Genomic DNA, 17740 nt, shown 5'->3' with positions numbered 1-17740 from the left:
TGGGCCTTCGGGTGGTCGGAGTAACCGGTATAAGGTTATTGACATACCAATCGGCATTCAATTATTTATTTTAGAAAATAAAACTCATTCAATACTAGTTTTTTATATTTTTATTTCAGATACTTATTAAGCGTCCATTCACTGATATGTGAAAATAATTATCACTTGAGAAACCGGTAGTTTTATTATTAGAGTCAAAGAAAAAGGGAAAATTACATTAGAACTTTACCATAATGTAGAAACAATGGGATATTGAATGTAGGAACATTTACATTTTTTAAGAAGCAACGTTATTTTAAGTTCTTCGAGCCATATCCAGATGAAGAAAGAAATGTCGACGAAGTATTTTATACTAGTTTTTTAAGTAGGTGTCTAGATTTCTTAATAAAGATGTTTAAAAACTAATTCATCTACAATTAGGAAGTATATCCAATAAAATGAGCAATATCCAAGTGCATGAAGGAAAGTGATAAAGGAAGTGCAATATGTAATAAATTCATTTATATCTGATACAATTGTATTAAAATTCAGCAAAATATTTAATGGAATTACTTCTTTACAAGGACATAAGATTTTCAATATCAAAAAAATCGTATATGTTTTTTTTTCTAAATTTCTAAATATATTTTTAAAAATATAAAAAATTAAATGCAACAAAACTGAATATAAATGTAACAATATATGCATGATAAGGATATTATTCGCTCCGGATTCACTTAATTTTGAAGAGAAATTTTCATTTTTTAAATAATTTTCTTAAAATCCATCCATATTTTTATTAAATATATATGAATTATTTTATTTATATATCTTAGTTTCGTATCTTAACAATGATTATGATATTTGGTTACTGATTTATCTCATTAGAATAGTCCCGCTATTCCTATGAAAATAAAGTGCTCAATGGTTTTTGCGTATATTTGATAAACAAAACATATCAAAATAAAAAAAAAATACATGAAAATAAAGTGTCGGAACTCTGCAATATATTTCCATAAATATACTTTATGTTCCATAGATAGTATATGCAGGTTGTTCTATAAAATTATATTGTAATTAAAGTCTGCAATAAAAATTGAAATTCAGTCTTAAATTCAAAATAACTCAAAAATAATAGTTAGTATCAAGCTTTAGATTTCAATTCACATCTGGATATTGACTATACAAATTCATAATGCAAAATATGGTGGTCTTCTATTGTCTGTTATTATACTAATATTAAATTAAAATGATCTAAAATTAGCTTTGAGGCAAATATTTCTTAAGTATTTCTTTCATTAAATTAAGACTTTTAAATTTAAAAAAAATCCTAAGAATATTATATAGTACTGAACCTTTGATTCCATTTTGTGAATCGCATATGAAATTCAGTATAGTAATTATCTTTTGCAATATGTAGTATGATCCATTAAAATACTTTAGGAAAATTCCAAAACAAAACAACAACATTACTCTTTTAATGCAAATTAAAATAATTTGATGCCCTTATGATAAAATATCAGAATTAAAACGCTATAGATATTGCAGCATTTGACAATGACTCAGAGAACTTCTTATTTTTCATAAAACGGTAAAAAGAAATTCGCTATTGTAATTAAACATTATATAAAAAAATTCACTAATGTATATAACAAAATAACAAAAATTCACTAAATATATAAAACAATTAACTATTGTAAATAAAAAATGAAAATATGACGATGCTATCAACATTTCATAGCACTGAAATAATTTTTGAGAGTTTATTTTGATTCAGATTATAACTAACTCATTATCAGAGAAATAATTTTATGTTTAGAAAAGTTTCGAAAAATACTATAGAAGTTTAATTTTTGAAGGTATATTAAGTTGCAAGAGACTTCTTTAATGGAAGTCCTGTTTAAATACCATTAATATATAAAAACCACGGAGGAACTTTCGAAATTAAATTTAAAGAAACTGTTTATTTAGATTTTTATTTATTTTCCCTTAATTTATTAGCAGTTATAATAATTTCCTTTCGAAACATTATGCGAAAAATTTATATAATTTTAGACTGTTTTAGATCAACTTTAAAAAGTATGGAGTAAACATAATTATTAAAGTGCGGACTCACAGACTATCAGCTGTTTAAACGAATTGTGTTCAGAGTTCGATAAGTATCTGTGTATTAGATATGAAACCTATAAATATCAAATTTTATCGACTATAAAAAAATGCAATTTATTGAGTTCACTAATACTCGAGCAGCCAGACAGTTAAACTTTTTGTTAATAGATTTAATTCAATATTCCATAAAAATCCTCAAATATAGCCGTAATTCTATACATCACATTTTTCATTTAGCATGTTCACAGACAGGCACAATTCCAAAAATGTGTTTTCGAACTAATCGAAGTTTGAACGTAAAGATTCATTAATATATCGAGTTGGAATCTTTTGATGAATAAATTACCCTATCGTGTTCACAGAGTCGTATCCCAAAAATGTGTTTGGAATTCATGAAAGCCTGAACGTGAAGATTCATCAAAATATCGAGTTGGAATCTTTTGACGATTGCAATATTTTCTCTCTATTTCGCATAAGAGAAAGTAAAAAATCCGTCAATGCTTCAAATGGATGAGCAACTACTTTTCACAACACAAAATATATTTCTGAAACAAAGATTAGCTGGATTAGTATGACGACTCTCTGTATTTATTCTTAATCATCTGTTTGCAGCCTTTTCAGTACTTAATAAATCAAAAAAAATTCTATCAATCACTGAAGAGGTCAAACAAGAGGGACAAATTCAAAAGGAAACGTTTGGGCACCCAGTACTATATATAAATAGGTATAGAAAATCGCAAGGCCTTCTCATCAGTTCATTTTCTATTAAATTTTTTATATGAACAACGCTTAGTTTCTAATTTCAGCAATTCAAAAAAAAATTCTAAATGACAGATGTTTGAGGAGATTGTTAGTGGAAAAAAAGTGATAACGACTGAATGTTGAGCATAGGTTTGGTAGCTTAAAATTATTTCTACTGTAAGTTTCATTTTTAAACCAGCCTGGGTGGTCCATTCTCTAAACGTTCTCTCATAGTCTCTAACAAAGTTGAATTTGTATTTTAGGCAGGTTGAAACCGAAATGCGATTCACTCTACAATTGTAGTCACAAAATCACAAGTCAAATTTGATTTATTTAAGTTGTTGCCTTTTGGAATGATCGCTCTTACATGTTTCTGAAAGTACAGATCCGCAGACTGTATTTGACTCAAACTGTGATAGGTCTACAATATAAATGATAAATCCGTGTACCAAATTTTATTCATCTAATTTTCTTCGTTTAATAATCGTTTTCACTTATATTCGAACAGCTACAAAGATAGGCTTCCTCTGAATAGACTTTGCTCAAAATTTGATAGAATTGTGCACATTTTGTGTAAGGACCATATACCAAATTTCATCCGTCTATCTTAAAACGTTTTTGAGTTAACTTTGTCACAGACAGGCAGATGGACAGACATTTTCCGAAAATGTGTTTTTCGAACTTGTTAGATTTAAACCGTGTAGATTCGTAAAAAACTCGAGTTCAAAATTTTTGACGATTATGAAAATAAATTTTCCCTTCTTACTCAAGAAAGTAAAAAAAAAAAAAAAAAAAAATGTGATAGAATTTGGTTTCTGAAGTTCATACAATAAGTGAAAATCACGGACGTCCAAAAAAGTGAAAGAACACCATCAACACATTTCGAATTTAATGCAGTGATAGATTTAATTTCTTTCACATATGCTAACATAACAAAACCGGCGTCGTGGCCTAGGGGCATCACGTTTTTCCCGTGTTCTAGGCATCCCAGGTTCGAGTCCTGGTTCGGGCATGGTTGTTCTTCACCCAGTGTTCCATCTGTGAGGTGCGTGAATGAGCCCTCCTGTGAAAAGCGGTTGTGCAAGCAAGTGTGTGTTTCTTCTTCATATGAGCTAGAATTCAGACTTCTGCCCTCTGGTGCTCAGGGGTCTTTACCCTCAGAAGCTACTGTGCAAACAACTTGGCTTAAAATAGTCACACGACAAAAAAAATAATAATAATAAAAACAAACGAAAGTGGTCTTCCAAAAACTTTCTCGACTACTCTTAATACACTTGCTATGCCAGAGAGTGCCTTATGTGACTAGTGTACAATTGTTACGCAATATTGACTTTTGGCGTGAATTAAGTATTTTTACACACTTTATTCTGTGTTATCCTTGACTAGTTATTTGGCTATTATCCTTGGAAGGCTTTAATAGTATCTAAAAATCGAATTTGTGTTTTAGAAACGTTTTTCTCAACCGAATGAAACCAAAATTTCAGACAAAACTGCAGTTGTAGTCACAAAATCACATTCCAAATTTGATTTATTTAAGACTGTTTTTTTTTTCAACTATCGCTCTTACATGTTTCTGATAGTACAAATCCACAGACGTTCAACGATATGGTGAATTTGACTCAAACTGTGAAAGATGTTTAGAACGTAGATGATGAATCTGTGTACCAAATTTTATTTATCTAGCATTCTTCGTTTAATAGTTATCGTGTTCACTTACATTTGAATAACTAAATAAACGAACTTCCTCTGACTAGTCTTTGATCAAAATTTGAAAGAATTCTACAAATTCGGTGTTAAGACCATATACTAAATTTCATCTGTCTGCTTTAAAGCGTTTTTGATTTATTTTGATCACAAACAGACAAGCAGACATTTTCCAAAAATGTGTTTTTCGAACTTTGTAGATCTATTTTGAACAGCGCTTCATTCATTCATCGGTTTTGTGTTTAGATTATGGCTTTTATAGGTAGCGGAAATATCCATAGACAGATGGCCATTTCCTTGACGGATTTCTTTCACAGTTTAATACATATCTAAGCTTTAGACACTAAATATGTGTATCGAATTTAATTATTCAACTTTTTGTTTTTGTAGCTATCATGTTCACTTGGACAGATGGTAAAAAATCATTATATATATTTCGTTCAAAATTTCATCAAAATCCAAAATTTTGTGTAAAGACTTCATGCCAAATTTCTTTCTTAATTTTAAAGCAATTTTGAGTTAACATGTTCAAATACAGGTATAACCCCAAAATCATGATTTTTGGATTCAAGGGGTTCTGAATAACGTAGATCCTTTAAAATCTCGATTTCTGTTTTTTGATGATTGTAATACTTTCTCTTTGTATCCTTCCTTAACGAGGTAATGGAAATAATGAGAAGATTAAGACTAGAGGAGTTTAACAATTTGTTTAATGTCGGGATTCAATTTCATTAACGTTCTTTTGTTTTCAGTCGCAAATTGGTATATACAACAGCAAATATATACAATGTCTGTCCAAAATATTGTAAAAGCCTGGATGATTTCCATATGACTTCCATAGGACTAAATTATATACATAACTACAATTTTCTTTGTACTATGTTCTTGCTTATAGTCTCAGGGATGTATGCGAGCGTATTGTACATCGTTGTCGGCTTCATTTCATTTCAGATAAAATTAAAATGAAAATCTTTTCAGAGTTCCAAAGAGAGAAGATAGTGGTTTTGGTTGGTGCATCGGTAATCATAGTGACAGAATTGTTCCAGATATCAATTAGCACCACATTGAAGGTCATTAAAGCATACAATGTTCACGGCAAAACAACATCTGTTATAATGAATTGTGGAAGAAAAACCAAATTCACTGCGACAGACAGATGGACATTAAGGTGGATTGTGACCACCAGAAAGAAGACAACGGCAGCAAAAGTGACTGCTGAGCTGAATGAATATTTACAGAACTCATACAACTAGAAGGGAATTGCATAAACAAAATATTTTGGGCTGAGCTGCGATTGCAAAATACCGTGTGACAGATGTAAATCGGAAAACGACGTGCTCTGGTTCAAGGACCATAAAGCCTGGATTGCAGAATAATGAAAACATGTCTTGTTATCCGATGATTCCAGTTGTCTCCTATTCCCAACCACGGGATTGGTTAACATATGGCAAACCCCCACAGAAATCTACAACCCAGACTGCCTCCTACCTACAATGAAGCATGGGGATGGTTGCGTAATGGTTTGGGGCCTCATCTTGTGGTATGAAGTAAATACTCTTGTCACCTTACTAGGTAAGGTCCCTAGTAAGAGCTATGTCACAATTTTGACCAACCAACTGCATTCTACGGCACAGACATCGTTTCCTTCTCGAGATTGCATCTATCAAGATGACGATTCCTCGATTCACTGCAGTAGAACTTTTCAATTATGGTTTCGGGAACATGAGGTCTCAGTTATATACCTTCCAAGGACTGCACAATTACCGAGCCTGAACATCATAGGGCTGCTGTGTCTGTTTTGGAAAAAAGAGTGAGATCCCGTTATCCTCTTCTTGCGTCTCTCTGGGAGTTAGAGTAATTTCCGCAGGACAAATGGAGGTCATCCCGCTTACCATCATGCGGAACTTGCAAAAGTCCATTTCAAGAAAGGTTTCAGGCTGTTTTATCTGCCAAAGGGCCATATTAGGTGCAAAACGCTTCTTTCTTGTTTGGATTTTCCATTATTTTGGACAACTCCTGCGTATAATATATCTTTAATATAACATTATAATACCTATATATCTATAATGTCTCTTGCATAATGGTATGATTAAGCATTATGGAAGAGAAGAACGACATGTAATTTTTCTTTTGTAAAAAAGTAGCGAAATCATATAAAATTCAGGAAATCTCTGATCCACAAGAAGTCAAATGATGAAAGATACATTCTGATTTGTTCTAATGCATGAAAGGAATCCTCATAAACTTTTTTATGGTTTCTTCATCAAGTAAAGCTCTTAAAAAAGCATTTAGAAAAATGTTATCAGAAATATATTTATAAATCCATAACCTATTCATTTTATTTAATAACACACATTTGAAGAATATTTTATTCTCATAAGCGTATATTTTAAGTAAAAAATGTCGCAATGAAATTTTTTATAGGTTTACTTATTTGCAAATTCATTATTTCTTAAACCAGTAAGAAATAAAAATGTCTTACACCAACATGTCTGCATATAAAAGTTATAAAATGGCCTTCAATATCATATTATTCAGCTATATTTCCAATTTTCATTGTTTTGAACCTGCGGTTTCGGTAAACATTAATAAAAAAAGTATTTACCAAACTCATTGCAAGAGATAGAAATATATTTGGAAACAATCAAAGAGATGAATGTTACCAATTTTTTTATATTAAAAATTGCTTTTATTGTAAATGAGTTTGTCTAGAATATAGTATAAAAGCAGCTGGAAAGATTTAAAAGTCTACATTCGAAACAAAGGAGAATAAGTGCAAAATGTATCGCAAAGTTATCCCTTCCGTTCTTGGTATTTTCTGTTTGGCATTGGCAGTTCAGAGCCAAATGCCAGAGGGAATCGATCTAGACCAATTTTATGGTTGCTTCACTTATGCTCTGTGCGATTCAGGTAGTAATATTACCTATTCACTGATAATGAATTAAATTTAGCATAAAATATATTTATAAAAACGGTTTTATTATAAGATTTTTTACATTTTGATTATTTTGATTGATTTTATTTTGCAAATAATAATTAATTAGCGTAAATATCATGGTATTCAGCAGTTAATATTTTCGGAAGCTCCCTAATGTAATCATATATTAAAATTATTAAAATTGTGCATATGCATTGTAAAAACGAAGTAGGCAAATAAAAAATGCCCTCTCATCAAGGAATGAATGAAAAAATTGATGACCTATTTCTGATTTATACACACGAATTAAATTAAGTAAAATAAGATTAAGCAACGAACAATGATAAAAATGCAACCACTTCTTTGTATAAAAAATAATTTAGTATATTTATTATTTCAGACGGACAAGCCCATCAGGACATAATGAAATGCTTCAATTCGCCGACTGACCAGGTAAAACAGTAATTATTTCTTTCAAATGTTAATTGGTTGTGGTGCTTGAACAGTTTCCTGTCTTTGTCAATGAAAGTCTGCCTTTCATCTGTCCACGTAAACACTTTACGATACAACTTATCATTAAATCAATAGATTTGTGTCATATTTCTTCGTTTGTCTTGCAACTCTGAAGTGAAATGAATTCACTCAATTGCGACGAAAGTATTCACGGACTTTCCAGAAAAATAATTTTTCGAAAATACAAATTGAGATGATAATATTGACGGATGCTCGGGGAAAGAATTCTTCGGAAATACAATATGAAATGATAGCATTCATGGATGATGCGGTAAAACAATTCTTCAGAAATACAATTTGAGACTACAGTATTCACGGATTTCTCAGAAAAAAAAATTTTGAAAATACAATTTGAGATTATAATATTAACGCATGGTGTGGTAAAACAATTCTTCGGAAATAAAATTTGAAACCACAGTATTCACGGGCTAATCAAGAAAAAAAATTTTCGAAAATAAAATTTGAGATTATAGTATTCATTCTCTGGGAATGCTCTGGGAAAACAGTCTTCGGAAATATAATTTGAAATGGCAGTATTCACGGATGATCGGGAAAAAAATTCTTCGGAAATACAATTTGTGATGATAGTAGTCACGAACGCTCCGGGCAAACAATTCTTAGGAAACGCAGTTAGAAATGGCAGTATTCATCGATGTTCGGGAAAAAAATTCTTCAGAAGCATATTTTGAGACGACAATATTTATGGATGCTCTGGAAAAATAATTCTTCGGAAATACAATTTTCGGTAATATATGGTTGAAAGTAAGAAGCTCATTCCTTCGGAAGAAAGAAATAGCGTGCAGCAGCTTTCAGAATATTTAATCAACTTTTTAACTTTCTGTGTTATTTTTTATGGGCTTACAGTTCTAATTAATCACTCGCAATTTATTATTAATTTAAAAAATTATTTTAATAAATTGAATGTCTATTTTAAGAAATAATGATATTTCACGTAAGGAGAATTTTCAATTAAGGACAAGTTTTTTTGAAATTCCGTTTTAATATCCATAGCAGTCTGTTAATTTATTAAGTTTAATTAAATAACTTACATTAAATTTACATTATGTTTAAAATAAAATTATCTGTTGCATTCCCAAAAATGGAGCTGTGATTGTCAACATCTTTAATTTTATGGTAATGCTTCTTAGCAGGTTTTGTTATCCCCGACTTTGTATGAAACATTATATGAAATTTATTTTATTTTGTATTATATTTGTATGAAATATTATATAAAATATATTTAGGAGATAGGGGAATTATATAAGTTAGTCTTATTGCAAACAACATGAAAAAAAAGCATACATAATTTTCTGCTTTTTTTTTCATAGCCTGTGAGCTGACTTTTGTTAAATTTTACATACTTATTCGCTGATATATGTAGCTTTAATTTGAACCGTTTTTAAAATTTATTAATGACAATTTAATAATTACCTTTTTTACTAAATGTACTCGAAGATATAGCTAACTTCAAAACTGAAACGTTTTGCGAATTTTTTAGGTACTTTTTAGTAGTTAATTATTTTATGAATGTAGTTGCTGATATACCTAGCTTTGAATCGAAACTGATTTATGAAGTTTTCTGGTAAATAATTAGTACTTAATTATTTTACAAATTCATTAGCTTAAATATCTAGGGTTGAAACTGAACTGTTTTACGAATTTACTTGCAACTATTTAGTAGTTAACCATATTATTAATGTTCTAGTAGAAATACCTGGCTATGAAACTAAACTGTAATAAGAAATTATTTTCAACTATTTTGCCATTAACTATTTTATGGAGGCACAAGCTGATATACATAGCTCTGGAATTGAATTGTTATTTCAGCTTTATTTATATAGTTATTTTCTTTCTTTTGTTAGCAAAAAAAAACCGTTATCAGCTTTATTGATAAAAATTACTACAACTACAAAACCAACCTGGCATCCGAAGCAATACAAAAGTATTGCAGTAAAAGCGGAGATGATCAAGTAAGTAATTTTGATTCCTGATATTTTCTTGCAGTTAATAATAACTGTTACACTAAGAATTTCAAATACATGTGTTTTCGATTATTCAAACTTGTTGGCAATTTTTCCTTTAAGGAACCCCCCCCCGGGGGGCACCTCGAAACGAGGATGAGACGCTTCCGGTATGATGGTTGGATCTCACCATCCTGATGGGTACATAAATAGGTGGGAGATCTCACTCCTCCCATCGATGACGGGACGTACTTCCTGCGGGAAGGTTTGTACCGTGGGCGGTGATGTCCCTTATGATTCAGGAAATCCCTTAGAATCAGAGAGAAAAGTACTTCAAAAATTAGAAATAAGAGCCTTTTTTTGGGCTAAAAAGTGGTATAAAGCACAATTGTTCAGAGGCTTATAAAATGATTTGTTTAAAATTTTGGAGATAGATTAAAAAAGTTAATATCTGCTTCCTGAATAAAAAAGGTTATATCTATATCCAATTTTTAAATATCAGGGCTTGATTGGTAAATAACTTGAAATTTTCGGGGAGTTTTCTCACAGTTTGAAGCACTAAAAGTACTATTAAAGCATATTGTGCAGAGTGTATTCAGAAATTAGCATACTAAATTTGAACAAAAATAGGCATTAGAATTTAATTGATGAGATTTTTTTTCTAAGAAATTTTTTTCAAAGCTTAGAATTTCAGAAAAAAAACATTTAAAGATGTAGAATAGCATCAAAACACGTACAAATGCAATTATAAAAATCGGTATAACTTCCCAAAAAATATACTTAAAAATAAATTTCTTGCTTTTTATGAAGAAACTTATTGCGTTTTTATGAAGGAAATTATTGCGTTTTTATAAAGTTATAGATTTTTTTTAAAAAAAAAATGATGATTTTTCAACGTAATCACCAACCTTGATGCAATATTGTGAGATCAATTTTTAAGGATTAATACTTAAACCCAACTATGGGAAATTTCGCAGTTCATTTTTCGACATATATTATTTTTTTCAATGCAATAATTTTAATGGTTGTTTTAAACGCCTCTCTGCTTTTCCAAATACTGTGTAGATTTATTTTTTTATCAAATTTTTTTACAGATGAATGCATTTAAACAGACCCTCAAGGGTGTTGACGGCTACCAGAAAGTAAGTGTCATGATTTTGATTACTTCTAATACTTTTATATTTGCTACATGTTTTGCTACAGTACTACATGTTTCCTGCAGTATTATTGTAATATTTTCCTGCGAATTTTTGACAAAACCGCAATTTATTCTAGTTCTGAATTTAAAAAAATTTAATTTCGATTGCATTATTTTTTACAAAATACTGCGTAGAACATAAATATTTATTGAAGGAATGTTAAAAAATAAGTTTATCGTTTATTTTATAGCGCATGAAAAAGTTTAAAATTATACAATATTTCAATACTCTTGATTCCTTTGGCAGAAAAAAAGGTAGCAGTGAATTTTGCTAAAATTTATTTTGTAGCTAAAACCGCTCATAAGTGCTAATGATAAATAACTGAAAAATCTAGAAATTTTATTTTGAATGTTAAATTCACATTTAAATGAAAAAAGGTTTAGTTTAGCTATATTAACGTCCCATTTTTTAGCAACTCTAGGGCTATTTTGGGACGGAATTCGTAGTTTTGAACCGCGGTAAGATGTCGACTACTGTCTGCTATTTAAAATATTGTACAATTCATTACAGCATCATTGTTAAGGACGATTTTTATTTAGTCTGCTTTAGTGATTTCCATTATTATCGCTTATCTCTCTTTGACACTACTTCCTAACATTTTAAATGCTTTGCAAATCATTACTTTATCATAGTTAGGAAAATGTCTATTTAGTATTCTTTAGTAACTTCTTCTAGTATTGTCCCAGTGCGTCTTTTATGACTTTTTGACACTACTGCATAATATTTAACATAATGTACAATGCATTACAGTATCGTAGTTTAGGAAGGCGTCTATTTAATTTTGCTTAGAGAATAACTTCTATTTATTGACTGCACAAGTATAATGAAAATTTATAGTTCTTCTGGATCTTTAATGTTTGTACTTTTACATTTATTGTTATTTATTTCTTTTTTACTTTTATATATATATATATTTATATTTACAGAGTAATTAGAATTAAACTTCCCCTATAAGCAGCATCATACAACTCAAACGGGTGAACGGATTGTAACGAAATTTAGTATATAGACTATACATGAGATGCTCTCACGGAATTTCGAAAAAAAAATCAGTTCCAAAATGTCCACCATAGGGCTCTTTTTCCGGAAAAACCTTAATTTAACTCAATAAACGATCCAGACGGAATACAGAAACAATGTTAACAATCCAGAACTATGAGTGATAAAATGTAAAACCAGGAAAAACTGTCAGTTCTAGGGAAAAATGTCGCGAGATTTGCATGCTTGCTATGAAGAGGATGCTTTATGCAAAACAGTTAGGATAAGAAACGTTTGCAGTCGTTGTCATGTTTTATGTCAATGTTTTCGGTTGTAATGATGACTGTATCTTGTTGGGACGTTGAACGACCTTAAGAACTCCATAACGCTTCATGTGTGAAGCATCACAACTAATCGGTTACGATCTGCTGTTAAAAATATTGTCTATCGACTTCAAATTTTGCAGGTGAATGAGGGTGGTCACATGGAGAACCTGTACACGATTAACAACTTCACCTCTTGTGCAATTTCATCTTAATCTGTTCTTGTTTCTGCAAACTGAACTTTATTTTTCTCAAACAACGTACTGTTATTTTTTCTTTGCCTTTACTAAAAGTGGTTAGGAGATAAGAAACCAGTCAATAAATATTAAGATTGATATATATATATATATAAGAATTTTATTTTCATGTCTGCATTAAGCATGAGTAAGAATAATACCATACTAGCAAAAATGAGTTGAACAACGTAGTATATCCAAAAAAAGAATTTGGTAACAATCAAATTGATGTTCATCTAATGAATATTAATAAAATAACATAATAACTTCCAAAAGCAGGTGTGTAAAACATTAAACACGGATCTAATGAATTGCTGAAAATTTACTTAAAATTTTCAAGTACCTTTAATATATAATATAATATCCCATAATCTCCGACTTATATTTCACCTTTTCAGTGTTCCTTATGCCAACACGTTGCACCAGGGAGACAATAGGTTAAGGTCTGACTAAATCAAACACCATTTTCAACGTAATAAAACTCCGTTTCATGTCAATTGTATTTGATCATCCATTTAAAATGTTTGTTTGAGAAAAATTGAGTGACAAAAATGCTACATTCAGTCGTTAAATTATATACATATTTATTATTTTATAGATGACATGCAATTCTTCAAATATGCAGCAACAATGCAAAACTGCAACAGAGTTGGCGGTATGTAATTTTATATTTTATTTGAAGAAAATATTTATACTAAACGTAAAGTTTTATTCTTTTCATTTTATGATTTCAACAATAAACAGCAACCACACTACTGTTTACTGACTCTTAAATATGATTATAATAAATTGGCATGAATCACTTTCAGACTCGTGGCGGACTTTTAAAATCTAATGAAACGATAGTACAAGATTGTTCATGTTATTTCAAATGGTTTTGAAAGTATTTCTGTTGATGCAAATAACGCGAATTTTAGTATATATGATGTGTCGCTATTTATCAAATCAAATAAACAAAGCAATAATATAAAAATGGGAAAGAAAGAAAATTACAAATAATTAATAAGTAGTGTAATTTTATTTAAAAAATTTCAAATGCCAAATTTAAAGGGAATGAAAAACTATGCAAAAGCTTAAAACAAGCCACATTGATTTTTAATTTTAACCTCATGTTCAAGGTCATTTCAAATTATTTTTATTTATTTTGGAAAGAGTCAAAAATATTTGTACCACACTTTTGGACACACTGTGCCTTTAGCAGCCTCTGGTGTCATATTTCTATTTCATTCACCCAGTTTCAACGTTCTGAACTAATTTATAGACGATTATTTTGATACATTAAGAAAAATATCTTCATAAACAAAAAACAAAATATGGTTCATAAAGGATTGTTGAAAAGAAACTGTTTTTAAATTTTTAAAACAATATGTTCATAGAAAACGAAGACTTGTTTATGTACATGTTAGGCACTTTCGGTCAGGTTTAATTGTTGCTTGAAGATAGATAGATAGATGCGAAATAATAAGATTATAAATAATATATGTTGCTACTGGCGATAGGCGAGGATCGAACTCGCAACCTTTGGGTTCGTAGCCGAGTAACAAGACCACTAGACAAAAGAAATTTCTCATGTCTCGTAGCTGTTATCTGGCTTATAAAGAGTCAACACATCAGAAGGTTGCGTGTTCATATCACGTCCGGTAATGTGGTGACTCTTTATAAGCCAGATAACAGCTACGAGACATGAGAAATTTCTTTTGTCTAGTGGTCTTGTTACTCGGCTACGAACCCAAAGGTTGCGAGTTCGATCCTCGCCTTTCGCCAATAGCAACATTGGTGACCCGATGACGTGATACGCAAAAAAAAAAAAACCTTCATACAACTGTTGTGGCGCCCTCTACCAGAAATAAATAAAAAAATGAAGCTGATAAATAATCAGCCAATAAATAAAAAAAAATGAAGCTGATAAATAATCAGCCAATAAATAAAAAAAAAATGAAGCTGATAAATAATCGGCCAATAAGAGAAAGAAAAATGCAGCTGATAAATAATCAGCCAATAAAAAAAAATAAAAAAATGGATAAGGCGCAACAGCCAATATATCACCACTAATAACAGCAAAAAACAGGACAAAAAAATCGTTCGTCTCACCTCCGACGAACTGAAGGGGGAGTAATGTGGTGACTCTTTATAAGCCAGATAACAGCTACGAGACATGAGAAATTTCTTTTGTCTAGTGGTCTTGTTATTCGGCTACGAACCCAAAGGTTGCGAGTTCGATCCTCGCCTATCGCCAGTAGCAACATATTAATAAAAGGGGGGGGGTAGACAAAATTTATATTTAAAATTCATTTACAGAATGCGCCGAAATATACAATACTGAAATGAAAAGATGAATAAACTTGCATTATTTTCATCTGCGAGTTTATTTTTTTCCTTAGAAAATATTAACATACATACTCCACACTGTTCGCTTGTTGATTTACCACGGTATGTGTAATGTAAACTTGCACCGCCTCGTTGTAGATAATGTTCACACTGATTCTTAAACATATCCTAAACAAAAGTTGCTGCAGATGTCTTTCTCACGCAAAGCAAGCACAATTCTTGGTGGATTTTCATAGTTGGACACACTCTCCTTTCACAGTTGCTGGTCGACTGCTCGGTGCTTAACAGACTTCACCTTCCGGGAACCAGTACACTACAAAAGCGGTGAAATTTCGAAATAATATGCAGTATAACTGTTACAGAGGATTGCTTTGAGCGAGGAGAGAACCTGGGACCTTGTGTCTCGCAGCCGAATTACAACACCACAAGACAACAACAATTAGCCATGTTTCGTAGCTGTTATCTGGCTTATAAGCTTTTCCCCACACTACGTTACTTGGTGTCTTCTTATTAAACTTCTCTTGGAATTGTTCTGCCCCCTTTTTTTCAAACTCGGTCTGCCTTCATGACCGCTTCCGTATAAACGGAAATAAGGCTTAACTATAAATACTTTTTCCTCGGTCAAGAAACAAATTTCGAACAACAACTGCACAACACAGTTTTATTTTCACTACAACGAACACGTATAGCTGAAACTATGTTTCGTCGACAAATGCAACCAAGTGTTCGAGAAGCGTGAGTTTCAGTACTGTATATTTTGGCGCATAATGTATTTAAGTGCCGTCGCTTTTATCAGTATTCTAAATGCCACAGCAGGACGTCCGTTTGTCAATGGGAAAGAAGTTTGTCAATGGCGTCTTCAAGGGAAGTGATCATTCATAAAGATAATTAGATTTTAGCACTGCTTTTGGACAAATACAAGTCAAGAACAAATGAAAGGATTTAGATGAACCCGCAGAAAAAAAAATTGATCATGATTTATTAATAATGTCTTCCACTTCATTCTCATGTTTAGAGTGGATAACAGAATTCCTGATGTAATAGATAGACGGCTTTTGTTATCACACAAATAACTTTATTTTGAACTAGCGTCTATGGCAAATGGACAGTTCGTTCGATTCCTTAGCATAAATTTACCCTGTAAATTTAAAAGGTGTATACTCTTCGCTAGATATAGACATAATAATAGTTGAAGTAGTTTTCCCATCACGTTTGGCTGAGATTCAAAACTAAACACTTATCATGAATTCTAAATAAATAAATTATAGTATTACAAATATGTTTTGAGGACTGAATTAGAAATTTTATCTAGACTACGCACTTCCTGTAGGCGTAAGCGTTTAATTGTTGGATCTAATTGTGTTGGTTTACAAGCAAGTATATACAGTTTTAGAATTCTTCATTAACTCTTACATATGTTCACCTTAGCCATATCATTGGAACATTTAAACGATATTTATAGATTTCCCTGACTTCTATAAAATATCAATTTCTTATGTGGTATATATGGCTCTTTTTTTCAATTCAATTAATATTGTACACCTTTTATTTCTTTATATACACTCAAAACTTTTTTTATCTTTATTTGCATTTATTTAATGGCTAATTTAAAAAAAACCGGTTATAACTTACATTTTCGAAGTCAATGTAGTTTTTTTAAACATTTTAAGAAACATTTACTTTAAGTAAATATTTTTTTAAGGTATGACATAAAGAATAAAGGTGGTTTCAAAATCACACTAAAATTTTATTCATCTATTGTACATGGATTACAAAGTTGTACAAAAATGGTTGATATGAAATTCATGTTTCTGTTTCATGATTTATTGTCAATAATCGCATTTGGTAATGATTATAATTATGATTATGCTCTCATTATGATTATGCTCTTTAATTTTATTTGGTGCAGACATTATTAACTTGACTATGTATTCATTAATTCCATTCTTTTTTAGAGCTGCTTTTTCTCTCTTCTTGGAAATCTCAAGGAAAGGGAACTATGCAATATAAAACCATGAGGAAAACAAATACAAAAAGTTGTTAGATCGATAAAACATCTTTATTTGTAATCAAAATTAAAAGGTTTTTGAGAAATAAAATTGTCATATACATTTACGAGAGGCATTTTAAATGAGTATTTATTTTTTTATTTTACATAAAAAATACATTTTACAAAGTGAAAATATTTCAGAATCAAGCTTTGCACATTAGTTCAATTTAAAATATAAATATAAATATATATATATATATATATATATATATATATATATATATATATATATATATATTTATATTTTAACGAGTATTTATTTCACGAGTTCTAAAATTGTATATATATATATATATATATATATATATATATATATATATATATAACGTACAGATTATCCGATAAATGCATTACTCAAAAATTTTTGAGAAAATATTCTTTCTTCAATTTTCTTTTTTTATATATGTAATGATATTTTGAAACCTAATTTAAATTTTAATTAATTTCCTCATCTTTATCTTAATTTAACCCATATTAACTTCTTTACAAAATGCTCTTTTATTTCCTGATCCATTTTTACCTTTTTTATTTAATTAATGCTCACGAGTTCTAAAATTGCTGAAATCGACAGGTTTCCACATTTCGAGTGAAAGAATAAAAATCTGTAAGTCAAAACAAATTATTTTAAAAGATACCTAAATTCCCCTATCCTAAATCGACAGGTGTAAAAAAATCCCTATCATATCAAAATATCATTGTATA

At 30.3% G+C, this 17740-nt stretch overlaps 2 protein-coding genes across 2 annotated transcripts in view; one reads left to right on the top strand and one right to left on the bottom strand.

Annotated features, from left to right (window-relative positions):
• Nucleotides 1–17740, bottom strand: part of LOC129971658 (uncharacterized) — a 180589-nt gene that overhangs the window by 106660 nt on the left and 56189 nt on the right. The gene's annotated exons all lie outside the window — the stretch shown is intronic.
• Nucleotides 7271–17103, top strand: LOC129971675 (uncharacterized). The gene is made up of 6 exons (XM_056085654.1): nucleotides 7271–7443; nucleotides 7851–7903; nucleotides 9826–9933; nucleotides 11019–11066; nucleotides 13259–13315; nucleotides 16944–17103. The coding sequence occupies exons 1-6, from the start codon at nucleotides 7314–7316 to the stop codon at nucleotides 17004–17006; spliced, it is 459 nt and encodes a 152-aa protein (XP_055941629.1). The 5' UTR covers nucleotides 7271–7313; the 3' UTR covers nucleotides 17007–17103.

The sequence above is a fragment of the Argiope bruennichi genome, chromosome 1, assembly GCF_947563725.1.
Source record: "Argiope bruennichi chromosome 1, qqArgBrue1.1, whole genome shotgun sequence".
Lineage (NCBI taxonomy): Eukaryota > Metazoa > Arthropoda > Arachnida > Araneae > Araneidae > Argiope > Argiope bruennichi.
Note: the sequence above shows the minus strand (reverse complement) of the source record. Positions and strands in the feature narration are given on the sequence as shown.

Excerpts from the sequence above, each read along its gene's own strand:
- LOC129971675 (XM_056085654.1), top strand. The coding sequence starts at position 7,314 with ATGTATCGCAAAGTTATCCCTTCCGTTCTTGGTATTTTCTGTTTGGCA. Across the intron at positions 11,067-13,258 it reads GTGTTGACGGCTACCAGAAA|ATGACATGCAATTCTTCAAA; the intron begins GTAAGTGTCATG and ends ATTATTTTATAG. Across the intron at positions 13,316-16,943 it reads AAACTGCAACAGAGTTGGCG|AGCTGCTTTTTCTCTCTTCT; the intron begins GTATGTAATTTT and ends ATTCTTTTTTAG.